At 52.8% G+C, this 22,132-nt stretch overlaps 13 protein-coding genes across 17 annotated transcripts; 8 read left to right on the forward strand and 5 right to left on the reverse strand.

Annotated features, from left to right (window-relative positions):
• The first annotated feature begins 82 nt into the window (after positions 1–82).
• PPTG_09234 (hypothetical protein) lies at positions 83–2,889 on the forward strand. The gene is made up of 2 exons (XM_008904117.1): positions 83–2,032; positions 2,135–2,889. The coding sequence occupies exons 1-2, from the start codon at positions 636–638 to the stop codon at positions 2,154–2,156; spliced, it is 1,419 nt and encodes a 472-aa protein (XP_008902365.1). The 5' UTR covers positions 83–635; the 3' UTR covers positions 2,157–2,889.
• Positions 2,195–3,331, reverse strand: PPTG_09235 (hypothetical protein). Its single transcript, XM_008904118.1, has one exon. It carries the CDS (start codon positions 3,304–3,306, stop codon positions 2,386–2,388), a length of 921 nt encoding a protein of 306 aa, XP_008902366.1. The 5' UTR covers positions 3,307–3,331; the 3' UTR covers positions 2,195–2,385.
• Positions 3,332–3,437: 106 nt separating this feature from the next.
• Positions 3,438–5,248, forward strand: PPTG_09236 (hypothetical protein). Its single transcript, XM_008904119.1, has one exon. It carries the CDS (start codon positions 3,454–3,456, stop codon positions 5,128–5,130), a length of 1,677 nt encoding a protein of 558 aa, XP_008902367.1. The 5' UTR covers positions 3,438–3,453; the 3' UTR covers positions 5,131–5,248.
• A 17-nt stretch (positions 5,249–5,265) lies between these two features.
• Positions 5,266–10,018, forward strand: PPTG_09237 (trehalose-phosphatase). The gene has a single exon (XM_008904120.1). It carries the CDS (start codon positions 5,367–5,369, stop codon positions 9,144–9,146), a length of 3,780 nt encoding a protein of 1,259 aa, XP_008902368.1. The 5' UTR covers positions 5,266–5,366; the 3' UTR covers positions 9,147–10,018.
• Positions 9,162–11,021, reverse strand: PPTG_09238 (hypothetical protein). Its single transcript, XM_008904121.1, has 6 exons — positions 10,642–11,021; positions 9,943–10,578; positions 9,679–9,877; positions 9,541–9,620; positions 9,337–9,475; positions 9,162–9,272 (listed from the first exon to the last, which is right to left on the reverse strand). The coding sequence occupies exons 1-6, from the start codon at positions 10,786–10,788 to the stop codon at positions 9,244–9,246; spliced, it is 1,230 nt and encodes a 409-aa protein (XP_008902369.1). The 5' UTR covers positions 10,789–11,021; the 3' UTR covers positions 9,162–9,243.
• Positions 10,877–11,681, forward strand: PPTG_22485 (hypothetical protein). The gene has a single exon (XM_008904337.1). It carries the CDS (start codon positions 10,969–10,971, stop codon positions 11,410–11,412), a length of 444 nt encoding a protein of 147 aa, XP_008902585.1. The 5' UTR covers positions 10,877–10,968; the 3' UTR covers positions 11,413–11,681.
• A 357-nt stretch (positions 11,682–12,038) lies between these two features.
• PPTG_09239 (hypothetical protein) lies at positions 12,039–13,545 on the forward strand. The gene has a single exon (XM_008904122.1). It carries the CDS (start codon positions 12,177–12,179, stop codon positions 13,452–13,454), a length of 1,278 nt encoding a protein of 425 aa, XP_008902370.1. The 5' UTR covers positions 12,039–12,176; the 3' UTR covers positions 13,455–13,545.
• PPTG_09240 (calcium/proton exchanger) lies at positions 13,454–15,401 on the reverse strand. Its single transcript, XM_008904123.1, has one exon. The coding sequence runs from the start codon at positions 14,936–14,938 to the stop codon at positions 13,643–13,645; it is 1,296 nt and encodes a 431-aa protein (XP_008902371.1). The 5' UTR covers positions 14,939–15,401; the 3' UTR covers positions 13,454–13,642.
• A 654-nt stretch (positions 15,402–16,055) lies between these two features.
• On the reverse strand, positions 16,056–16,643 carry PPTG_22486 (hypothetical protein). The gene has a single exon (XM_008904338.1). It carries the CDS (start codon positions 16,556–16,558, stop codon positions 16,247–16,249), a length of 312 nt encoding a protein of 103 aa, XP_008902586.1. The 5' UTR covers positions 16,559–16,643; the 3' UTR covers positions 16,056–16,246.
• PPTG_09241 (trehalose-phosphatase) lies at positions 16,456–18,257 on the forward strand. The gene is made up of 4 exons (XM_008904124.1): positions 16,456–16,983; positions 17,091–17,464; positions 17,543–17,653; positions 17,727–18,257. The coding sequence occupies exons 1-4, from the start codon at positions 16,926–16,928 to the stop codon at positions 18,027–18,029; spliced, it is 846 nt and encodes a 281-aa protein (XP_008902372.1). The 5' UTR covers positions 16,456–16,925; the 3' UTR covers positions 18,030–18,257.
• PPTG_09242 (hypothetical protein) lies at positions 18,246–19,799 on the forward strand. The gene is made up of 2 exons (XM_008904125.1): positions 18,246–18,562; positions 18,644–19,799. The coding sequence occupies exons 1-2, from the start codon at positions 18,376–18,378 to the stop codon at positions 19,183–19,185; spliced, it is 729 nt and encodes a 242-aa protein (XP_008902373.1). The 5' UTR covers positions 18,246–18,375; the 3' UTR covers positions 19,186–19,799.
• PPTG_09243 (hypothetical protein) lies at positions 18,450–20,529 on the reverse strand. The gene is made up of 4 exons (XM_008904126.1): positions 20,046–20,529; positions 19,847–19,969; positions 19,667–19,763; positions 18,450–19,590 (listed from the first exon to the last, which is right to left on the reverse strand). Exons 1-4 carry the CDS (start codon positions 20,408–20,410, stop codon positions 19,411–19,413), a joined length of 765 nt encoding a protein of 254 aa, XP_008902374.1. The 5' UTR covers positions 20,411–20,529; the 3' UTR covers positions 18,450–19,410.
• PPTG_09244 (hypothetical protein) lies at positions 19,793–22,132 on the forward strand. 5 transcript variants are annotated; one of them, XM_008904127.1, is made up of 4 exons: positions 19,795–20,765; positions 20,843–20,849; positions 20,945–21,018; positions 21,120–22,132. In XM_008904127.1, exons 1-4 carry the CDS (start codon positions 20,703–20,705, stop codon positions 21,963–21,965), a joined length of 990 nt encoding a protein of 329 aa, XP_008902375.1. In that variant the 5' UTR covers positions 19,795–20,702; the 3' UTR covers positions 21,966–22,132. The 5 variants fall into 5 exon arrangements, with proteins under 5 accessions (XP_008902379.1, XP_008902375.1, XP_008902378.1 ...); XM_008904130.1 differs by having other exon boundaries at positions 19,795–20,849; XM_008904128.1 differs by having other exon boundaries at positions 20,843–21,018.

The raw sequence follows: 22,132 nt of genomic DNA on the forward strand, positions 1-22,132 counted from the left end.
ATTGCCGCCAGCAGCGGCAGCGACCAGGCTCTCGTCATTTCAAGAGAAAGAGTAAAAATGAGGGTTCCGTAAAAGGTGAATTTTGCGTTTGGGAGAGCACAAAGCCGGATAGTCGCCAGATGTCGGCCAGATCACACCCAAGTCAAAGGATCAAGTGCCGCGGAGTTTCGATGGAAGGCAGCGTTGGTGGAAGCGCAGTGTCCAAATTCCAAGGCGGTGATCGAATGGAAGTGCAGGAAAGCTTGGAGCCAACGGCGCGCCTCAGCTGCGCAGTTTGGTTGATGCAACAGAGTTGCAGCAACACGGCGCGCCGCCCTCTCGCACGAGATATTATTGAAACGCATTGTTGAATGAATGGCGGAGGAGATCGATCTCCAGCACCTAGGCGTTGATGACTCCTTCGCCATCTTGTTGCACTGCTGCCATGCCTGGATAATGATGAGGCATGTAGCAACACTCCAGCTCGGATAATTATTCATCTCGGAAGTTGATCCATAACAGCCATTTCCAAATAACTTGGAATTTCAGATTTGTATCGAAATGGAACCTAATCCGCCCGTCTCTGCAATAGCAAATTTGCGCTACAGCTGGACAGGTGAAGACTGAGCTCAGTCTTCATTTTGCCCGACTTTGAGATGCGTCCTTCTGTGCCGTTGGTCGCCGGCGCGCTGCTGGCCGCGTCGATGTCCGCGCATGTCCACCACAACCACCACCACGAGCTGCACCAGCTGCACGACATGCACGTGATGCAGGTGCACCGCGACCTGGCGTCTTCGGGCGTGAGCTCCACCGACTACACGTGCCCTGTGTGCGGCATGTCTACGCTGGAGAGCGGTTATGATAACGAGAACTACGTGGTCATGAAACACGGCCAGAAGATCTACTCATGTGGCATGGACCCGCACACCTTTGATGCTTACAACTTCGAACTGACGGACACGGCCTACTTGGCGGCCAATATGGCCGAATATATCGTCAACCAGACCGACGCCGACGCCTATGCCGACTGTACGAACGCATGCGACGAGTGCTCGGGCGGTATCAGCGACCCTGTGTCCGGAGATTCGGTCACTACCGACAACTACGTGTACGTGTGTCTGAAAAGAGGCCAGAAGATCTACTTCGCGTCGCAGGACAATAAGAACTCATACCTTACCAGCGTCAACACGGAGCCGCGGCACTTGGTAGACAGTGTCATTTGTGCAGGTACCACATGCTCCGACGCCACCAACATCACGACGCTGAGCCCTGCAGCCCAGAGCTTCGTGGCAGACTTTTCCTCCGCGAGCGCTAGCGGCACCACCGCTGCGTCCAGCGACACGACCACCGAGTCGGATACGTCATCGACCAGCTCGGACTTCTGTTCTGGCCAGGGATCCGTCATGTTCAACGGATTCCAGACGTCGATCCATGGATCGTGTGTGATGCTGCTATTCCAGCCATGGGTGCTCAACAGCGGCGTCAAGTATGCGTTCGGATTCATCGGTTGTTTCCTCATCGCCCTACTGAACGAGTCGCTAGTGAAAGGACGAGAGGTGGTGCGCCAGCGGCTGCTGGTAGCACGTAAACTCCGCCCTCACGACAAACTCCACAAGATGCAGTGCAAGGCGATGCTGGCAGTTCTGTACATGATTCAGATGACCATCGCGTACTTTGCCATGCTCGTCGTCATGACCTACGAAACAGGTCTCTTTGTGGCTCTTATTGCCGGTTTTGGTGCAGGTTTCCTGCTCTTTAAGAATTTGGATCAGGACATCACAGAGGAGCGTGGATCGTGGCGTTTCACGGATCCGTCTACTGTTCGTATCCAAGTGGAAGGCATGTCGTGTATGAAGAACTGCGGCACGACTGTGGAGAATGCTCTGAAGAACACACCCGGTGTGACTGACGCAGTTGTGGAGTTCAACGAGCGTGCCGCCTACGTCTCCGGCTCAGCGCAGTACAACGACCTGGTGGCAGCTATCGAAGGGGTTGGCTTCACCGCCGAAGTGAACAACGAGGCTGGACGCAACAGTAACGCCTCTCCTCGCGCGTAAGAATTCCTATGCATAAGCTCGCTGTTCTTAAGAAAACAGCGAAAATTCTCACCTCTATGATGTAATTTTTGTTTGTTCGGATGTTACATTGGCTGTAGTGAATGCCGCAAGGACGTTTGAGATCATTCAACATTAGAACCCAAACAAAAGGCAAGGAAGGAAACGCAAAGGGAAGTAATTTACGTCAATGCAGCTGATTATCGACTGGTGGTTGAAGCCAAAGAGGAGCGATTTCACATTTTTGATACCATACATGTTGAATAATTCCTGCAAGAGGGTGCAACTTCGAAATGTTGCAGTGATTGTTGACAGCACCTCAATGTGACAAAGTTGCCCCTGATCGCCACTTTCACTGCTTTGTGAAGGGCTCTTGGAAAGTCTCGAGTAGCTGCCGCACCTTCTTGGCGCCCACGCCGGGACACAGCGACAGCTCCTCCATCGATGCATTCATGAGCCCCTTCACTGTTCCGAACGTGGACAGCAATGTCACTACGTCTGTCTTGTTCACCGATCGGATGGATGTGAGCACGTCGTTTGCTTTTGGTAGAAATTCAGCCTCCACTTTCTCCTTGATGATCGTTGCCGACTTGTTCTCGTAGGCCTTGAAAGTCTCGAGATATCGCGCAGCTTCTAGCCAACTCCATGCCAGCACCAGCGTAAAGTCGCTCAAAAGCGCAACGCGGTTGATCTCCCGCAGTGCCACCTCATTGTCGTCCACGTCCACGAAGCACAGCACGAGTTTTGTTTTATAGCGCGTAGGATCGTCCTTCCTCACACTCTGCACGCGTTCGTCCAGGTAAGTATTGTGTAGTAGATGATACCTTACACTGAGAAACAATACACAGCAGGAAGACTCGCCTATGACATAGTCCGGGATCAGTCCGTCTCGGAACTCAAGCCCCACATTGCGCACAGACTTGAGCATCGGATTGCCCTTCTGTCGCCGATTCACGTAGATTGTGGCCGCTGCATCTCGAGCAGGAGGCTTATCTTCCTGTGGCGGCGGCGCTACATACGAAGATGTCTTTCGCAGTTGAGCAAAAGCTTCGCTGAATGTCAGCGAAGCCGGCGTTGATCCGTCCTCTCGCGGCAGGTAGCGGGGCGCTGCATCATTCCCATCAGCCACTGGGGGCAGCGTTCGCGAGTCTAATAAACTTGGGACACTGGTATCGGGCACTGCAGGCAGTGAGGGCGGCAATGATGAACCTACTGCGTCTACTGCGTCGCTATTGCCGACGCCAGCACCTGCATCTGCAGCTTTATCTGCCATCTCAATTATAAGTCGCAGCTATGTGATTGGTAGAAAAGTGTGAAGTTGAGATTAGATAAAACTTGTGAAGCGCTGATTGGTTGAAATGAAATCGTCAGACTAAGGTTGTCCCCGTCTCATTATGGTTATCGTCAACTTGACCCCAACATGCCACCGGTTCCAGAGGAGATCCTGCGCCCAAGTGGGGAAACACTGAGCGCATCGTATTCGCGGCTTTCGGAGATCAACGGCGATGCGCACTTGACGCCAGAGCGGCCTCCGTTTTCATGGGGCAAGTTCTGGTCCTTCGTGGGTCCTGGCTGGCTCATGAGCATGGCCTATCTGGATCCAGGCAATCTCGAGGCAGACTTACAGAGTGGAGCATATTCACGCTACGAGCTTCTCTATGTCACGTTCTGGAGTACGGCGCTTGGTGGGCTGTACCAGGTACTAGCTGCTAGGCTTGGCTCCTGCACGGGACGCCACTTGGCCGAGCTCTGTCGAGCCGAATATCCTCGTTTCGTCACGAATGCCGTGTGGATCATGATGGAGCTAGTAATCATCGGTTGTGACATTCAAGAAGTACTGGGCACCGCTATCGCGCTTCAGATCTTGTTCGGACTGCCCTTGTGGATTGGTTGCTTGATCACTGCTTTGGACACGTTCACCTTTCTGGCCATCGACCGACGCGGGAACAACAAGAGCAGCCGCTTGCTCGAGACCTTCTTCATGGGACTTATTGGTATCATGTGCGCATGTTTCTTCGTCGACTTTACAGTCAGTAAGCCCAGCGGCATTGAAATCACCAAGGGCATCGCCATCCCGCGCATTGACGACCAGAACGTGATGCAAGCTGTCGGTATGCTCGGCGCCATCATCATGCCGCATAATGTCTATCTGCACTCAGCTCTAGTCCAATCTCGCAGTCGTCGAGGAACGGGGGCCGGTCCTGTCAAAGAAGCAAACTTTTACTTCGGATTGGAGGCGGTATTGGCGCTGTTCGTGAGTTTTCTCATCAACATGTTCGTCATTTCTGCGTTTGCCAGCACCTTCTACAGCCGGGAGTGCGATCAATTGGGCGCAGATCCGTCGTCTGATGTCTATAGCGCAGGAATTCAAACTGCGTGTATCCCAGCTGCTGCTGCATTAGTATCTGGAAACGATATCTACAGTGCCTCAAACGGACTTATTTGTACCTTTGAAAACGGAGCAGTAACAGCGTCGTGCGCTAAGTGTTACACGACAAAGCACATTGGGGGCTTTTGCCAGCAGGTTGGACTGAAGGAAGCGGGGGCAGCAGTGAGCAGTTCGCTTGGACAATATGCCAAAACGATTTGGGCTGTTGGTTTGGTTGCGTCGGGACAAGCGTCGACAATGACAGGGACATATGCCGGTCAGTTCGTGATGGAAGGGTTTCTAGATCTTCGTATTGCTGCATGGAAGCGAGTGGCAATCACACGTACGATGGCACTGGGGCCTGCGCTGGTAGTGGCGCTGCTGACTGAGTACGACGGATTCCATAGTGACATTGTGAGCGAGATGATCAACGTGATGCAAAGTGTGCAGCTTCCGTTCGCGCTGATACCGCTGCTCACGTTCACGACCAATAAGCGGTTAATGGGAGAGCCGTTCGTCTATAATCGATGGATCATCATCACACTGATTGTCGGTACACTCGCACTCTTCGCAGTCAACTACACGCTGGTCTTCCGGACGCTGCAGCAGAGTTTCGATCTGTCGTCCGAGGGCTGGACTATCGTGGCTGTGGCAGCCACGTTCTACGGCGCACTGGTGCTGTATTTAATGGCATTCCCGTTCGTCTCCTGGTATAAGTCAAGGCGCTAGGTTATAGATACTTTCGCGCCACGTCGCATATGTTGAAGACAACTCGGCGTAGCTGTGATTGGTGCATCCAAACTTTAAAAATCAAATAGGATTGGTCAATATCCATCACACTTCCAAAAAATTTACATTCGTAGTCGTTCTCCAACTGTCACAATGCCCTTGACTTGCACAAAGTATCTCGACGGGAAGTGCGTTGAAGTGCGGGCGCCTTCATTCTCGATTTTGCCGCTTCTCGAATGGGGGAAGAAGTCACCTCTCTGCACGCGGCGGCGGCGTCGCCGCCCACCAGCGGCGTGTTGTCGCCTCGCAACGAATTCTTCGTGTCCCAACGCGCCGCCACAGACTTCGAGCTGAGTCGTCTGGACACGCTGTCGCTTGAGGAGCAGGAGATTCTGGCCAATATCCAGGACCTACAACTGCAACTCATGCAACTCCGCGCCGATCAGGAGGAGGACAGCGACGAGGACTCGACAGATAAGCCGCTTGGCGCCTCTGGTAACCAACTCATTGTCGTGTCCAACAACCTGCCAGTTCTACTAGAACGCCAGCCACAGACCGGGCGCTGGAAAGCCACGAAGACCACAGGCGGACTGGACAAACTCATGTGCCTTACTGGCGTCCGAGCTGAAATGAACTTCCTGTGGGTAGGCTGGGTAGGCCAGCATATCCCTAAGAGCGAGCATGAGGCCGTGCGTCGCTTACTACTGCAACACAACTGTCTGCCAGTCTTTTTATCATCCGACGTGGCTTCAAGACACACAGGCTTCTCGTCTGAAGTGCTGTGGTCGCTATTCCATTACGTATCCGAGCCAGTTCCTTTCACTTTCAACGCTGGGAGCAGCTCGAGCTTCCATTCAACAAAAAGATTCAATAAACAAGACTGGAGAGCGTATGAATCAGCGAATGAGAGCTTTGCGGACGCTATAGCGGAGATCTACAACGAAGGAGACTCTGTGTGGGTACACGACTACCATCTCATGTTGTTACCGTCACTATTACGTCAGCGTATCCCTCCGTGTCGGATTGGATGGTTCTTACACACGCCGTTCCCAGCGTCGGACGTATACTGTCGTCTACCTGTCCGTTCCCAGTTACTGGCGGGTGTTTTACAAGCAGACCTCGTGGGTTTCCAGACTTTCGACTATGAACGTCACTTCCTTTCGACGTGTCATCGACTATTAGGCGTCGAGTGTTCACACAAGGGCGTCCGAAGCGTGTTACCCGACCGTGACCACTTTACGTCGATCGGAGTGTTTCCTATTGGGATCAGTCTTGAGCCATTCGCTCGCGCAGCCTCCAGTATGCCGACACTGAACCGTGTGAACGAACTACACGATAAATTCGGAGGCAAACGCATCATTCTGGGCATCGATCGGCTGGATAATATCAAGGGAATCCCACACAAAATGCTGGCGATGGAAATGCTGCTGGATCGTTTCCCGGAGTGGCAACACAATGTCGTTCTAGTCCAAATTGGCATCTCGTCACGTTCAGGAGTGGTTGACAGCAAATCTACAGGTGCTAACGGAGCTGGTGAGAATACCCGACGGCCCAGTGCTAGCAGTGCCAGTGGAGACAGCAGTAATATCCTTCCTCGATCCTCTTCGTATCCAATTGTGAAACCAAAGAGCTCGACGGGCAGTGACAGTCCTATTAAGAGTTTATCCGAGTCTCCACCCAGGGCGCCTAGTCCAATGGCGGGTGGGAAGGGCAATATCGGCTACGACCCGTGTCATCAACTCGAGATGAGTTCGGACAGTTATCACAATATCGTAACACAAGTGAATCAGATCGTTGGGCGTATCAACGGCATCTTTGGGACTCTAGACTACGCGCCGATCCACTTTATCCAGCAGCAGGCAACTCCGCATGAAGAATTGTGTGCTCTGTACGACTTGGCTGACGTTTGTCTAGTGACTTCGACTCGAGATGGGATGAATCTCGTGTCGCACGAGTTTATCGTCTGCCAGCAGCATTTCATGCGCAGTAAAGATGAACGGAAGAAAGCTGCTCGCGCTGCTGCACGAGGATTGAGCAATAGTGGCATTGGCACTGAAGGCGCAGCAACTCCAGTTCCGTCCCATCAAAAAAATATTGAGAGTATAAACACTGCAGAAGGTCTTGCAAAGGGTGGAGTGTTGTCTCCAATTCCATCGCCAAGACAATCGTCCGCGTCTCTGCTGACGGATTGGGAAGGCGAAGATGGCGGCCCAGGTGTGTTGGTAGTGAGTGAATTTGCAGGGTGTTCCCAGTCGCTAAGTGGCGCTATCGTCGTGAATCCGTGGAATATCGAAGACGTAGCTCTGAGTATTCACCAAGCTTTAAGTATGTGTCGAACCGAGCGAGAGATCCGGCAGCAGAAACTCTATCGCTATGTATCTTCTAACACGGCCACGGCATGGGGAGAGCAGTTTTTGGAAGAACTGAGTGAAGCAGTCGAGAAGAACCGTAAGTCGTCAACGCAACTGCCGAAACTTGACAAGAAAAGCATCGTGCAAGCCTATCGGAGCGCGCAGAACCGCGTCATCATATTGGATTATGATCGAACGTTGACACCGCAGCATTCTCTGCTCCCTCTCGCCGCTGTAGGCCCGAATTTCAAGTCCCTTCTCGACGCGCTGAGTGCGGACGAACGTAATACAGTATTTATTGTCAGTGGTCGTGAGCGGAAGTTCCTCGAGACGTGGCTGAATGGTGTGCGGGTCGGTGTTGCAGCTGAAGACGGCTTTTTCTACCGCATGAACTTGAGTAATACGCGCGAGCACTGGAAGACGATGAGTAAGTTTCAGTATGACGTCGCTACCGCTCGATCGGGTGGGAGTACTGCGACAATGACTGGCATGGGGAGTGTTAGTGGCAGTCTGGATGCGTCTTACTCCAGTGATGCTCACAGTATGATGCATATGAGCATGGGTAGCCTTCCAGCGTATTCCCGTCATACTTCTGTGCCAGGATCTACGGATACTGGAGATAACACACCAGTCGCTGGTAGTATTGCGCCGACAGACGATTCATTTGGTGGCGATGATATGTCGTGGAAGGACTTGGTGCTGCCTACAATGCTCATGTTCACTGATAGAACTCCAGGCAGTTATATCGAAGACAAGGAGAGTTCACTCACATGGCATTATGGCGATGCTGATCCGCATTTTGGCAGTTGGCAGGCGAAGGATTTACAGATCATCCTAGAGCGACAACTTATCGGTACAGCGCTGGAAGTCTACCAAGGACACATGTCCGTTAGTGTGGAACACGAAGGCTGTACGAAGACGCGAGTTCTGGAGGGAATCCTCAAGCACTTGTCTCTTCCTGACCAGATCGCCAAGAAGAATGACCAAGAGGTCGATTTCGTCTTATGCGTGTGCGACGACGTGACTGACGATCAAATGTTCCAGACGTTGAACGCTCTGGTGGCGGAATCCAATGAACGTCATGACGAGAGGAAGCGGAAAGAAGAAGAGCAAGCGGAGAACGAACGGATTCGTAGGGATTCCATCGCCTTGAGCAACCCTGAGCCTCCGCAGCTTCATGCTCAGCCTGTTCCGTCCGCTGCTCACGTCTCCAAGGCGAAACCTCGCATGCCACGACCACGAGGTGGTAATGACGCGACGGACGAATTGGAGCCGACAATTAAACTCAAGGGAGGGGCGAGAAAGCGGCATGAAAATGAACAGTTGATAGGGGCAGCAGCCGCAGCTGTGCGAGGACACGACGAGTACTCCACAGACGACGATGACGAGTTGGACGCTGGCAACTACATGGATGACGACAATAAGGTGGCCTTTAGTCGCTTGCAAAAGGTTCCGGTGCGTTTGGCCGAAAATGTCGAGATTTTTGCTGTCATCGTGGGCCCCGATGTCCAACACAGTGGAGGTCGCCACGCGTGCTCGTTTGCAGTGGACACGTTGGCAGATGTGCGTAAGGTTCTTAAAGCTTTCGTGGATGAGAGTCGCAAGGGAAGAAATGCAGCCGATGCGAGCCCCGGAGATGCCAATGCAACTTCACCGCCTCCGTAGGGTCAAAGCAGTAAATCGACTGAAGCCATGGGCACAACAAACGTAATTGACTTTTATGAATGGAGCATTGCCGATTTTTAAGTGGAGGTGCGTTGTTTTAGAGCAGATCGTAGAAAAAGTCGAGGCCTGCCAACCACATACAGACACGTCAATTGCTGGTGTGGTTTAACACAAGGGGGATGACACGTACCTTGTCCGAGTTCCCAGATCGCAACGCCAACGTGTTTCTCCTGGAACAACTTCAAGCGATCCTGCAGGAACTGCAAGCACGGGAAGAAAACTACGTGATGGCTGTGCGTGTCTGCTGTCGTGTACGTGTGTTGGCATTCCTACGCGCAAACCGCACAACGTTAGCTTCCGTATAGAAGGACGGAGTTCTTGTTATGCCTCGTACATGTGCCGTTGCGTCCCAGCGAATTTTGGAGACATCGTTATCCTTTAGCGACTGGATGTACGTGCTTCCAGTTATGGCATCTGCATGATACAGATCGGTTAGGACAGCATACAACGATCCATTGTCATTGCTACTTACCGCTGTTGTCATATCCGTAGAATGGGATCCCCATCAGAACCTTTTGTCTCTCCATCGGTGACATCTTCTCCAGCGTCTTCTTCAGCCACGGATACGGCGCATTCGGCCCTGGCGCACTGAAGTCGTACGCATTCATAGAGAACCGATGCACCAGCGGCGCCAACTCGTTAAATATTTCGTGCGTCACAGGCAATTCTCCCTAATACCGCCCAAATATCTAGTTAGAACAACGTAAGAGCAGCATATAAACTCATTGTCACTCACCTCCTGCGAGCTTCTGGACAGCACCAAGATCAGCAGCTTGTCCGCAGCTCGGAAGGCGCGACCTATTTGCTGCAGCATATCCACTGTCCCTTCCATGACTGGAATCTCGAACACCATTCCATCAAACTTGTACTCGTTCACCAACTCCAGCATCTTCTCGATGATGATCGGGACGTCCTCTGAACTGAGACGGTTGCGCTCATAAACAACACGAGGTACAATCTCAGGACCCTCGCCCTGCTGATCATCCCCTTCAACTCCGTTCTTGACATCCAGCACCCACTGGCGATCGATATCGTGTGTGCCCGTGATGATTGGGACGTGATCAGGGTCCTCACGTAGCTGCAGCCACACAGGCGAGATGTACGTGAACTTAGTGCGGAACGTTTTGGCCCAGTCGTAGCCACGGCTGTTCCACGGGGTCACGTAGCCCAGAGTTTCGCCTTTAAACTGCTTCTCAACTTTGGTGGCCGCTCGCGCGTGTTCCTGTAGAATCAGCTTAGGCTTAAGCTTTGGCGTTACAAGGCCTCGAGTCCAGACGGAGGGTACGCCTTCGCTTCCGTCTGCCACCTCAGCCGCGCACTCCTGACCACTACACTCCACCTCCACGTAGTCGGTGTGCTTGACAAAGTTAAGCTGCAACAAAAGGAGTTAGGCGGTGTGCACGTGTTAGGATACAATTGAAAGATACTTCCGTACATCACTGGTGACGAAGTCGAAGTCGTCGTCGTCTTCCTCCACTTCGTCGACGTCGTCATCCCCTTGCCACGCGTAGGCACCGCGGTTCAGTTCCAGAAGGAGCGACAAAAAGCACGCGGCTAGCGCCACGAGCAGCGCTGTCTTCATGGTGTTCCACTGCCAAAAAGTATCTGATTGGCATCCTCTGATTGGCTCAAATGGGCAGTTGAAGTAACAAGTAAGTGAGCGTTAAGTAGCCGATGAGTAAGTTGAAGTGAGTCAGCAAAGCCTGCATTGATCCAGAACGAGGCCGTTTGCTGGCAGTGATGCGGAGACTTGGGAGCGATAATGAATAGCTCAGTGAGTTTTCATAGTGGTGGAAGCGACGCTCTCCCCCTGTGTTCACCCAATAATTTGGTGAACTCCACCGCCAGCGCTGGACATGGGGAACTCTTGTGCTTAGCGCACGAGCTTGAAGTAGCAGCTTTAGGATGCCCAAGTAAGCACTCATCGAGTGATTCTTTGACAACGATCCGTCTCCACGCGCTGCCCATGCAATTGACGATGGCGCAACGGTTGCGGCAACATGTGCAAATCGGAATGCGTGGCACCGCACAAGTGACAGAGCTTATGGGAGCTGAAAAAAATCCGTGCGGGCGTGGCATGACGAGTATCCAATGCTGCTGTATTGACAATTCCTATCTGCAAAGGTGCCAGGGAGACCACCGCGCGTTGGAAAGTGCACGAACTTCGAGGGCAAGTCTTCAGGGAAACTCTTCTCCCGCGCCATGAAGGCTACGTGGTGAAGAACAATTCATCATCTCAAGATGAGGTAATATCCAACTATTAGTACGCTGCGTGCATACTCTACATATTTCTCTGTCCATGCTCGTCCATTTTTCCCGGAATATGGTCGGACCTTCCTCACCGAGCAAGGACGTCCACCTCACCACTTGACGGCGAACTTCGCTGGGCGAAATCATCGTCGTCTCGGAGGAATTCCCGCAGGGCTGGTGATGGAGGAGCTCGCAAAAACTCCTGATATACATTCAATTCTGGCACCCACTTCTTCAGATATTGTCCACCTTTGCGGCTCCTTTTCAATCCGAATGTACTTGACTTGAACCGCGATCGGACACGCACCAGCAAGTCCACATGTCCATGAATAAAAATCGCCAGTCGTCATTGCCACATGAGGTCCTCGCTGAGGACCCCTTCGCATTCGTGAAGCCGTGATACCATTTTGAATCAGCGTGCGCACGTCGACGCGAATTACGATGGATTTAGCTTGCTGGACGGATTTCCTCGCCGTTCACCCACACGTATCTGTCAATACGTAGAATAGATTTTGTAGCTTTACAAGCCCGTAAACTACTTGTGATATTTTTTGGACAGTCTGGGCTCCAACGTGTGTAACAAGTTGGTTTAGGTTTTCCTGGGATCAACCAACCAGACCAGCCATTCTCCATTACGCCGTCAAAAGAGCATTCGTCAAATCCTCCACCGACGACGCCAAAGTCAGTTGACACAACCGAAAAACGTGCATTGAGAACACCATGTCGCTGCGTCAGCGCGACTTCAGCAGCTCCGGCGTCTCCTCTCGCAATATGTTCACATGCTCGGAAGAGACCAATTTCTTGAGTTCTTCGGGTCGAGTTTCACAGACGGCACCGTCTCCTAGTATGCGCTCGTACTTCAGTTCCAGCAGCAGCAGATCCACATTCTCCAAGTCGAGAACTTCCGTTGAGCACAAGAGCGAAGATGACGCTCTACTGGCGCTGGCTGCAAAGGCTCGTGCCAAGGTGGAGCACGCCCAAGAGGTATTTGCCACTGCGGGTTGGAAAGAACGCAAGGACGGTCAGGGGGTGCGCTTGTTTGAGCGGAAATCGACCCCCGGCGTGTTTGACGTTGCAGCGTCCTCGGCTCTTCCCTGTAGTGCCACCGAAATCCTGGAAGTTCTTTCTAGTCGCAACAGCGACGATTTCAACGCCACCATGGTGGCTCTCGCTGGCGACGCCTTCTCCTACGCAGTCACCCTGCGTGAAGTACCCACGTCGTCGTCAAACGTCCACTTGACCACCAAGCGAATGCAGTTTTCTGGCTCTATTCCGTTAGTGTCCAGCGCTAAGACGTTCGAGTTCCTAGACTACGTAGAGTTCGACTACAAGACACGCACCGCCGTTCGTACCTTTCAGAAGTTGACACGCGACCGTGCTGGTCGATTGGTTGTCGGTGGTGACGTGTTGGCTGGCTACGTGCTGACGGAGCAGGTGAAATCGCACCAGACCTCGGTGTTTTACTTCGGTACGCACACGGTATCCTCGGACGAAGCAAAGTCCAGGGGAATTGTTAAGGCCAAGCTGAAAGCTGCAACTGTGCGCGAGGCCTCGACCCACGCGCTACTGAAGCTAGCTAAAGTGATTCGAAAGATCGGAGACATCGCGATCCGGAGACGTTTAGGTGCAGAAGACACTGTTGACCCGTCCGACCACGTTGGCGACGGGAGCTGCTCGGGGTGCGGCAAACTGGTGAAGGAATCGCTGTTGCGAAAGAAGCACGTGTGCTATATCTGCGGTCACGACACTTGTGGCTCGTGCTCCAAGTCTCAGGATGTTGAGGGCCTTATAGGTGTTATTGAACGTCTGCGTGTATGCTGCATGTGTATTTCAGCGGCACGGCATCGTGCGTTTGACACCGTTAACGAGACTGAAGACGGCCGGGTGTATCTGCTGCGTCCCACCTTCATTAGCGGATTGAGCACCACCTCAACGAGCCGTACAGCTTCAACGACGCCGTCAAGTGTACGAACGCACATATTGCCAGCCACCGCGTAGCTGGCAATGGACCCTAGAGAGACATATGAATCATCCGACCATTATCTATCTAACGTATCGAATAACAGAACTATCACTTCGCTGATATGCAGCTCTTCATCTTGAAATGGTTAAAAAGAGTTATAGGTGCAATAGTTCGTTCCTATTGCAGGCTAAAAAGCTATGATAAAACTACTGAAGATCGCTCATTATGCTGTAGTGGGGACTTCAACCCACACAAGTGCAATAGCAACCAATGCGTACGCTGTGAGAAGCATAGATCCTTCGAGCCAGTTGGACTTGCCATCCGCGATAATAGCATAGACGATGATGATTGACATGAGGTAGATGAGGATCTCGAACTGAGGGAACGCCAATGACATGGCGCGATCCATGAACCATCCGGAGAGCACGACAACAGGCACCACGAAGAGAGAAACTTGGGTGGCCGAGCCCACTGCGACGCCCATAGCCAACTCCATCTTGTTGTTAAGCGCCACCTTAACGGCTGTTACATGCTCCACAGCGTTACCAACAACTGGTAACAGGATAATGCCAATAAACGACTTGCTCAAGTGCATCTCGTTAGCGAAGCCGTCAATGGAGTTCACGAGGAACTCGGAGAACAAAGACACCAACAGAGTGGCCACTAGTAAGACTGTAGCACTAGCACGCTTGGATAGTGCCACAGTCTCCTCGGATTCGTCCTGAGCGTCTTCGAAAAAGTCAGCGTGGGTTTTGAGCTGGAAGAAGAGCAGCTGGAGGTACATGAAGAGCAGGAAGGCCGCAGCGATGCGCGAGAGTGTCAGTGTGTTGGTCACGCGCGTCTCCTCCGAGTCGTTATCGGAGAAATAGAAGATATAGCTAGGCAACAGCATGGCAAAGCTGGCCAACATGAGCAGCGACGAGTTGGCGCTGGCGCCCACGGCGTTGAACGAGTTCTCCTTGTTGCGCACGCCACCAGCGATGAAGGCGCAACCCAGAACTAGCAGCAGATTGGACAGCACCGATCCGATAAGCGAGCTCTGCACTACGTTAATCTCACCCGCTTTAAGCGCAAAGATGGCCACGATCACCTCGACGGCGTTGCCGAACGTGGCGTTGACCAATCCACCAATAGTCTCGCCCGTGTGGAAGGCCAGAGACTCTGTAGCTTCGCCCAGCAGGTTGGCGAGCGGGATCATGACGAGGAAGTTGAAGATAAAGACCCAGAGGTCGCTCCAGCCGCCCAGTGAGGCCCAAACGGCCAAAGGCGCTGCCAGCAGCAACAGATTGAGCGGCTGATCCTTCAGCATCCCGTAGATGGCGTGTAAATCTTCCTTGAGCGTGGGCGGCGCGTCGTTGACGTCGCTGGCCGAGGACATTTGGAAGCTCGTGCCGTTGCTGCCGCTGTGGGTGTTGCCGTGCAGTAGAGACGAGTGTTCGCTCGGGTATTTGCGCTTACCGCCCTCGGCGTCGTAGGTGCGCGAGCGGCGGATGGATGCGAGTGCTTGGGCCGTGTGCATGGGGGGAGTGAGTTGCCAGGGTTCGAGCTTGTTCGGTTGTGTGACGTGCTCGAAGCCCACGCTGGTTTTGCTCCCTTCGCCACAGTTGTGATGTATCTGCGGCGTTGTGTCTAGCGAGGAAGGGGCGCCAAATTATATGGCGCCCACTATGTCGAATTTGTTCCGCCTTCAAGGCCGCTTGCTCGACTGCGACAGATGGAAAGTGGGATCGCAGTCAAGTACGCACGCGTTATGTGCAGTTTTAGAGTTTTCGGGTGCTGTGATTGGCTGAAACACATTCGAGCAAAAATAGGATGGTCAGAAACGGATCGTGCGATCGAAACCCCGACAAAATCCATTGACTCAGGTGCTCGTGCTGGTGAGACTGCTGCGTTGCGATCACTACAGATGCCTTGTTGACCGCGTTTTGCGGCGAATCTAGGCGCCATGTCCACCGCAGTAGTGTCGTCCTTATGCGCGTGAGAGAGCGTGTTGAAAGATGATACGGCTTAATCGAATTCGCTGGTCATCCAAAGTATCCATTCGTTCGTCAAGGCGATCCGGTTAGTCGACAGGAAAGCGAGATCGCGACAGCAAAACGCGGAGCACAAGTCTTCAACTTGAGGAATGCAAACGGCAATTTGCAATGACAAGCGCACCGTAGGAAAATCTTTATCTTCTTCATTTTTGTTATAGTTTTAGAGGCAGGGTAGTGGTGAGATAAAGAAAAAAAAATCATACACCTTGGGTAGCAAACGTCGCCTAGGACCTTCACGCTCGTTCCACAGGACCATCGACCAGATTCACTGAGGTCGAGGAGAATACATGTACACAGTACAAAGTGTATGTAGGATGATGCGATGTACGATTTGACTGCTCCTCCATTTTGAATCTGAAAAGGCTGTTGGAAGAAGCACCGCGCTGGGCTGTCCTACCATGCAGAGAAGTGGTTTCCACACATACAATGGAACCGCAAGGAAGGCAAGTGTAGAATCAGATGGGCGAATCTGGACGCTCGTGGCCAGACTGGGGGAACGTCAATTATCAGTGATAATTTATGGCCCAGCGCCGGCGCACGTTTGATGAATACTATCCGTGTCGATTCGTTGCTCGTCATTGTGAAGATCAATGAGAACATTCACAGTTCAAATGAACTTCCATTACGAATAAAGCAAGCCATTGAAGACAAACGGAAACTTCTCAAAAGGGCGAAGAAGTAACGAGCACTGCTCGGCTAGCACTAACCTACGATGGATGTCGCCGCATTGTCGTGAAAGCGTTCAGCTAACTTAATTGGCGGCGCAACCAACACGATTTCTGTTGGTGCTGTCAAAGTGGAAGAGGCGGCGCATGGAGGAAGCAGTGTTGGATATCGAAAGCGAATGACGCACGGTGGCACTTGGAACGGCACGAAATTCCGTTCACAAACAACGTTGCAAGACACGAAGGGCTCAGACGATCTGAGTTCGGATCTCGGGCCCCCGAGATTGCGAGCGTTTTACTATATGTAGTGCCAGATTGGCACACGTTCCACAAAACACTCGTCCTCGAAATGAAGAGTAACCTTAGATCGTGGAGAAAACAGCGCGTGGTTGGGCGCTTCCATTGCAGTTGCAGACACATTGCTCCTTGGTAGTACATACTCAACTTGGTACTGAGCGCCTTCTCTTGCGAGTGAAAACCAAGCTCTGACTACACCTGACCTCGCGGACTGTGCTCCTAACCATACAAACTCCAAGTCTGTTTACTGCGAGCGTACCATTCAATCACGACAGCTGATTGGTCAGAATGTTGACTCGGGCTCGGACGGCCACGACTTGTCCTGGTCACATTAGCTCAAGTCTTCACCTGCCTCCGGCCTAGCGAGCGCGAGCTCAGCACAGCCCCAGGCGTCTGCGCAGCCGCCGCATCAAGTGCAGGTGCTGCCAGTGTCCACATCTACCTATATCCTTCGTTGCATCGCGAACCGCCATCTACAGGCCTTGAGAGGCAAGAACTCGCCACCAGAATGCTGCATCCGACCAACGCGTTCCGGGACTTAGACTCCATTAAGCAGAAAGTCGCTGGTAAGTCGGTGCTTTTAGTAACGATACCAGTGCTGCACTTGTACTAAGCCTATCTGGAAGCATCATAACTGACTTGGGTTGCTGATTTTTTTTTTATCTAAACGCAGGCAAGCGTCCTGTTGTGTTCCTGGACTACGACGGTACTCTGTCGCCCATTGTGGACGTACCCGATCATGCCTTCATGGCGGACGACATGCGTACTGCGCTCAGTGAGCTCTCGTCCAAGTTCGTGACGGCTATTGTGACCGGCCGGTCCACGGAAAAGGTATACAACTTTGTGCAGTTAGACAACCTCGTGTACGCTGGCAGCCACGGGTTCGACATCAAAGGCACCAAGACGCGTCCTATCAACTGCCAAGTTGCCGACCACTTCCGTCCCGAACTGGAGCAAGCGCTGCGTGACTTGGCGGCGCAGACCGCGCACATCGCTGGGACCGAGTTGGAAGATAACGGACTTGCCATCTCAGTCCACTATCGCCACGTGAGTGCTACATGAAAGTCGATGGGTGTTTTATTCTACCTTAACAGTCTGTCTGGCTTGTGCTTCATCACTAACCAGGTTGACCCGGCGCTCCAAAATGCCGTCGAGCAGATCGTGGACGACTACGTGGCGTACCATTCGGACCTGACCAAGAAAATGGGCAAGATGGTATTCGAGTTGCGACCTCGGGTATGTCCGACCTGTAATATCTGCCTGCTATGGTTATATTAGTGTCTAACCAGTGTGCATTTATCGTGTGCAGGTTGACTGGGATAAGGGTCGCGCCGTCATGTTCATCCTGTCAGAATTGGGACTAGATGCAGAGGATGTCGTACCCTTTTACTTAGGTGATGATGTTAGCGACGAGGATGCTTTCAATGCTTTGAATGGCCGTGGACTCGGCCAGGGCATTTCAATCATCGTACGAGACCCAGAGGCGGAGAAGGTGGATCTTCCAGGCAATCTGAAGGAATTGCCAGTGACGAAGGCGTCATATTCTCTGCGTGACCCTGCGGAGGTGCAGCTGTTCCTCACTGAACTAGCGAGGCTGGAATGTGCATGGTAAATTCTGGATCCTCGGGCACTACCAAGCCTCTGAAGTAGAGCTAAGAGCTGTCGTCGAGTTAGCCGCCGTTCGTATTGATGCGTGACTATGTATTACCTGGTCAAACACTCAGGTAGACTAGTATTGGCGAGCGTCGACATCTACCACATAACTAAATGCGGTACCTTTCATATTTTGTTCATGCTCACTGCAACTTGCCATGAGTCATCTGATAACATTCTGGGGGTCCAGCTTTCATTTTCTAAATTTTGGAAATTATGGCGATACTTAGACATTCCCCTGGCTAATTTGCGGCTGGAAGAGCTCCACAGCCAGACAACAGGTTCCAACCACGCAGTCCGTCACCATGTCGCTGCGTGTGCTCCAAGTGTCTACGCGCGTAGCCACTGCCGCCTCCACGAAGCGTGCGGCCTCTCGTGCCTTCTCTGAGGTGGCCAAGGATGACGAGGCCGCCAAGGCTGCGGCCGAAGCCGCCGAGGAGAAGCTTATGGCCAAGTTGCGCGAGCAGAAATACGCCGACGCTGAACGCACCAGTACGTTGCCAGCACAAGTCCAGGACTATTTATTAATCTGAAAATAACACTGACGTAATGCACCTCCGTTTGGTATCGTAGTTCTGCCGTACCAAGCGTCGGAGGCCTGCGTCCCGACCATCGACAAGTCTCCCATGCCCTACCCAGAGGAAGCCGCTATCGTGTCTGGCACAGGCGAGTGGTCCGTGGGCCGCAAGGCTAAACTCTTCAAGCCGGCACGTAACCAAATGCAAAGCGGTATCCACCAGACGAAGCACTGGGAGATCCGCTTCACGTCGCCCCGCACATGGGAAAACCCCCTCATGGGCTGGACCAGCACGGCCGACCCGTACGTGGGTATGGTGACCAAGTTCGACACTAAGGAAGAGGCTGAGCGCTTTGCCAAGAAGCAGGGATGGGAGCTCGAGATCGAAGAGCCTGCCCCTGTCGGCGACTACTACGGCAAGATCTCGTACTCGCACAACTTCCTGCCTGAGCACATTGAGACGCTCATCAAGCAGAAGGGCAAGAAGTCGGCCGTGCAGTTCAAGCACCCCACTGGCCGTCGCAGCAACTGGGTCAAGACGCTCAAGTTCCACGGCAATGGTGTCGTGGCGCAGCACGGCGGCGAGGCCAAGGAGTAAAATACGCAAGCAGCGCAGCGATGGAAGCAACTAACAGCATGACAGTATCCACTGCTTTCGTCCGTACTAAGCAGCTCAACAAGAACTCATGAAACTCAAGTAGATGTGGGCTATCTTACTATTTGGATTTGGTCGAAGAGACGATGCAGAAAAGGCGGATATATAACCATGCAGCTTAGCTCTCACTTTCGTGTCCTAGCGATGCAGGTGTTGTAAGTCTTGCGTTTAGACCGACACGTGAGACGGCTGAGCCTTGTTGGCGGTGGACGTTCCAGACACGGGAACTTGCGCCTGCTTCTGATTATAACGGAGTTCCGGCATGGCTTCAAGGTCCGCATCCTCCTGCTGTTGGGCAGTCGAGGCCGCTCCCGTCGGCTGCATCATGGCCTGCTTGTACGCCGGGTGCTGGAGATAATAACAAAGGAAGCCGTGAGACCCTTACAAAAATCATGTTTAAAAATCCATCTAGAGTCCAACGTACCCGGTGGATGAGGAAGAAGTTGAAGAGAGCCAAGAAGAAGAAACACACGCCGAGAATCCAGCCGATCCAGCCCTGCGAGACGGCGAGGAACGCGATGCTACACAGTGCAACGTAGCCACAATCGTATACATCAGTACACGTTTACAGAGCTGGTTGAGTTGCTGGTAAGTAATCACGTACCAGAGAATGTAGGACGCCTTGCCAGTGGCCGAGAACATGAAGCCAAAGTTGACCTTAACACGGTCCGCTACCGACGGGAAGCGCTCGTGGTTCTCAATGAACGCCAGTCCTGCACTCAGAAACCTGTACATGGAATAAAACAGCACCACAGTCTATCAGCGACGGTCCTTGCGCGACAGTAGTCAGCCGACGGACGTACATGAGGTAGATACACACAAGGAAGTGCGAGTAGCTGGGCGCCTGGAACATGCGGAAGAAGCACAAGACCCACAGACCCCCAGCGAAGACCAAGTTCACAAGCCGCATGTAGCCATTAATGCGCTTAATGTCTGTGCCCGAGATGCGGCGCTCCAGCTCGTCCGTGCGCTCCTTAATAGCCGGCGGCATCTGCACCTGTGAGATCTGAGTTTTGAACTGCGTCGAGATCTGACGAAGCATCTCCGAGGCGGGGACCGAGGCCGAGCCAGTGGTAGTGCCTTCTCCAGCTGCGGCGGGGGCCGCAGCTGCAGGCGGAACGGGGGCAGCAGGGCGCGCGGCAGTCGTGGAGCCCGACGCTTCCATCATGTTGTTGAGCAGTTTCTTTATGGGTCCGCAGGACTCTTGGGTTCGTGACTTGCTTTTTGACAGCTCCTTACAAACCGCTATATGCGGGATGATCCGTTGGGATTTTCTAAGAAAGTCTGGTCGTGGAAAACAGAGCTCGAGCTTCCCAGCAAAGGTGACATGGCTACAGTTTCATCTTTTATTTCGGTTTCAGCCAATCCAAACCGTTATACTGATTTGGAACAATATGGTTGGTCAGAAATAAAACCAGGTAACGGCCGACGCTTTGTAAATCAAAACTTTTGATTTAAAGATGGACGAGACCGTCAAGAAGTCCATCGCCGCCTCCGTTGGAGCAGTCATCACGTCCTTCGTGGTGCGTGCCATTAGCTCTGGATGAACGAACGATCTCCAGTTTGCCACTGACTATAATGCATCTCTCGCGCTGCGCAGATCACACGTAAGACACACCAAACAGACTGGAGGCGGCAGTGATCCTCCTGTAACTTTAGCACTTTACTGAGGACAGAATGCTGCGTGTTATTGATGATACAGCGCTGGAGGTGGTGAAGACGCGCTTGCAGGTGCAAGCGCCCACTGTGGTCCACGCATCGCCGGCTGTGCAAAAGGTAGATTTATCAGAAGTTACTCTGTTTACCAGGTCTCAAACTGGAATTTAGTGCTGGCAATTGGCATTTGCTAACCGTGCTGGTAAATGATATTGTGGCAGTGCCCTTACTACAACTTCTCCAATGGATTGATCGATACAATGCTGCCCAAACAGCGGCTGCTCAAGCAGTGCAAGTGCTCACCGCAGCAAATTTGCGCACCGCCCAAACCTGATAGCACTCTGTTCACAATGGCTCGCATCGTGCGTCTGGAGGGCCCACTGGCATTGTACGCCGGATTGCCGCCAACGCTGCTGACTGCTATTCCGTCGACGGCAGTGTACTTCACATCGTACGAAATGCTGCTCAAACGACTGAAGACAGCTTTTCCTGAGCAAAACCACGGACTTCTGGCTATGGCATCAGGCAGCATGGCACGTGCAGCCGCCGCCACGATCTTCTCTCCTTTCGAGCTGATTCGCGTCCAGATGCAAGCTGTCGCCAACGCGCATCCGTTCGCGACGTACATGCGGCGAGTATGGCAAGGTGGGGCTCGTCAGCTGTTTGCTGGTCTTGGCGCCACCCTTGCTAGGGATATTCCGTTCTCTGCCTTCTACTGGTATGGTATTGAGACGTCTAAGGAGTATCTGATGGACCGGGTGCCCATTGCAGACGCCCAGACAAAGAAGGTCTCAGTTGCCTTAATCTCGGGCGTACTGGCGGGTGTGTTGGCCACAATTTCCACACATCCATTCGACGTGGTCAAGACGCGGTCGCAGCTGGTCGTGTACACTAAAGATATGGCTCCAGCGCCATCGTTTACACAGCTGTTGCAGCAGGTGTGGGAGGCGGAAGGAGCTCGGGGCATGACGGCCGGGTTGGTGCCTCGCGTTGTGAAAGTCGCACCCGCGTGCGCCATCATGATTTCCTCGTATGAGGCAACTAAGCAGGCCTTCAACGTGGATTAAGACCAATAGAGTAGACTCATCCATTGGCGTTCTCGTCAACGAAGCGGAGCGTTGGCGGGGCACCCACAAGCGTCATGGACAGGTGACGCGGTTGTAAGCCATAATTTTGCCCCAGATTTGCTCGTCAAGGAAGTCGTCTTGCACCACCATTCTGAGGCCAAGTACGG

This window comes from Phytophthora parasitica (assembly GCF_000247585.1).
Source record: "Phytophthora parasitica INRA-310 unplaced genomic scaffold supercont2.17, whole genome shotgun sequence".
NCBI lineage: Eukaryota > Oomycota > Peronosporomycetes > Peronosporales > Peronosporaceae > Phytophthora > Phytophthora nicotianae.

Bases quoted from the DNA above. Each gene is read 5' to 3' on its own strand.
- PPTG_09242 (XM_008904125.1), top strand. From the start codon at position 18,376: ATGTCGCTGCGTGTGCTCCAAGTGTCTACGCGCGTAGCCACTGCCGCC. The intron at 18,563-18,643 runs GTACGTTGCCAG...TTGGTATCGTAG, and splicing joins CGCCGACGCTGAACGCACCA to TTCTGCCGTACCAAGCGTCG.
- PPTG_09243 (XM_008904126.1), bottom strand. From the start codon at position 20,410: ATGATGGAAGCGTCGGGCTCCACGACTGCCGCGCGCCCTGCTGCCCCC. The intron at 19,970-20,045 runs GTACGTCCGTCG...TTCCATGTACAG, and splicing joins CTTGTGTGTATCTACCTCAT to GTTTCTGAGTGCAGGACTGG. The intron at 19,591-19,666 runs GTACGTTGGACT...TATTATCTCCAG, and splicing joins ACTTCTTCCTCATCCACCGG to CACCCGGCGTACAAGCAGGC.
- PPTG_09234 (XM_008904117.1), top strand. From the start codon at position 636: ATGCGTCCTTCTGTGCCGTTGGTCGCCGGCGCGCTGCTGGCCGCGTCG. The intron at 2,033-2,134 runs GTAAGAATTCCT...CATTGGCTGTAG, and splicing joins AGTAACGCCTCTCCTCGCGC to TGAATGCCGCAAGGACGTTT.
- PPTG_09239 (XM_008904122.1), top strand. From the start codon at position 12,177: ATGTCGCTGCGTCAGCGCGACTTCAGCAGCTCCGGCGTCTCCTCTCGC.
- PPTG_22486 (XM_008904338.1), bottom strand. From the start codon at position 16,558: ATGTACTACCAAGGAGCAATGTGTCTGCAACTGCAATGGAAGCGCCCA.
- PPTG_09235 (XM_008904118.1), bottom strand. From the start codon at position 3,306: ATGGCAGATAAAGCTGCAGATGCAGGTGCTGGCGTCGGCAATAGCGAC.
- PPTG_09241 (XM_008904124.1), top strand. From the start codon at position 16,926: ATGCTGCATCCGACCAACGCGTTCCGGGACTTAGACTCCATTAAGCAG. The intron at 16,984-17,090 runs GTAAGTCGGTGC...ATCTAAACGCAG, and splicing joins CATTAAGCAGAAAGTCGCTG to GCAAGCGTCCTGTTGTGTTC. The intron at 17,465-17,542 runs GTGAGTGCTACA...ATCACTAACCAG, and splicing joins TCTCAGTCCACTATCGCCAC to GTTGACCCGGCGCTCCAAAA.
- PPTG_22485 (XM_008904337.1), top strand. From the start codon at position 10,969: ATGAATAGCTCAGTGAGTTTTCATAGTGGTGGAAGCGACGCTCTCCCC.
- PPTG_09238 (XM_008904121.1), bottom strand. From the start codon at position 10,788: ATGAAGACAGCGCTGCTCGTGGCGCTAGCCGCGTGCTTTTTGTCGCTC. The intron at 9,621-9,678 runs GTAAGTAGCAAT...TGTATCATGCAG, and splicing joins CTACGGATATGACAACAGCG to ATGCCATAACTGGAAGCACG. The intron at 9,273-9,336 runs GTACGTGTCATC...TGTGGTTGGCAG, and splicing joins GATCTGGGAACTCGGACAAG to GCCTCGACTTTTTCTACGAT.
- PPTG_09244 (XM_008904127.1), top strand. From the start codon at position 20,703: ATGGACGAGACCGTCAAGAAGTCCATCGCCGCCTCCGTTGGAGCAGTC. The intron at 21,019-21,119 runs GTAGATTTATCA...ATATTGTGGCAG, and splicing joins CATCGCCGGCTGTGCAAAAG to TGCCCTTACTACAACTTCTC.
- PPTG_09237 (XM_008904120.1), top strand. From the start codon at position 5,367: ATGGGGGAAGAAGTCACCTCTCTGCACGCGGCGGCGGCGTCGCCGCCC.
- PPTG_09236 (XM_008904119.1), top strand. From the start codon at position 3,454: ATGCCACCGGTTCCAGAGGAGATCCTGCGCCCAAGTGGGGAAACACTG.
- PPTG_09240 (XM_008904123.1), bottom strand. From the start codon at position 14,938: ATGCACACGGCCCAAGCACTCGCATCCATCCGCCGCTCGCGCACCTAC.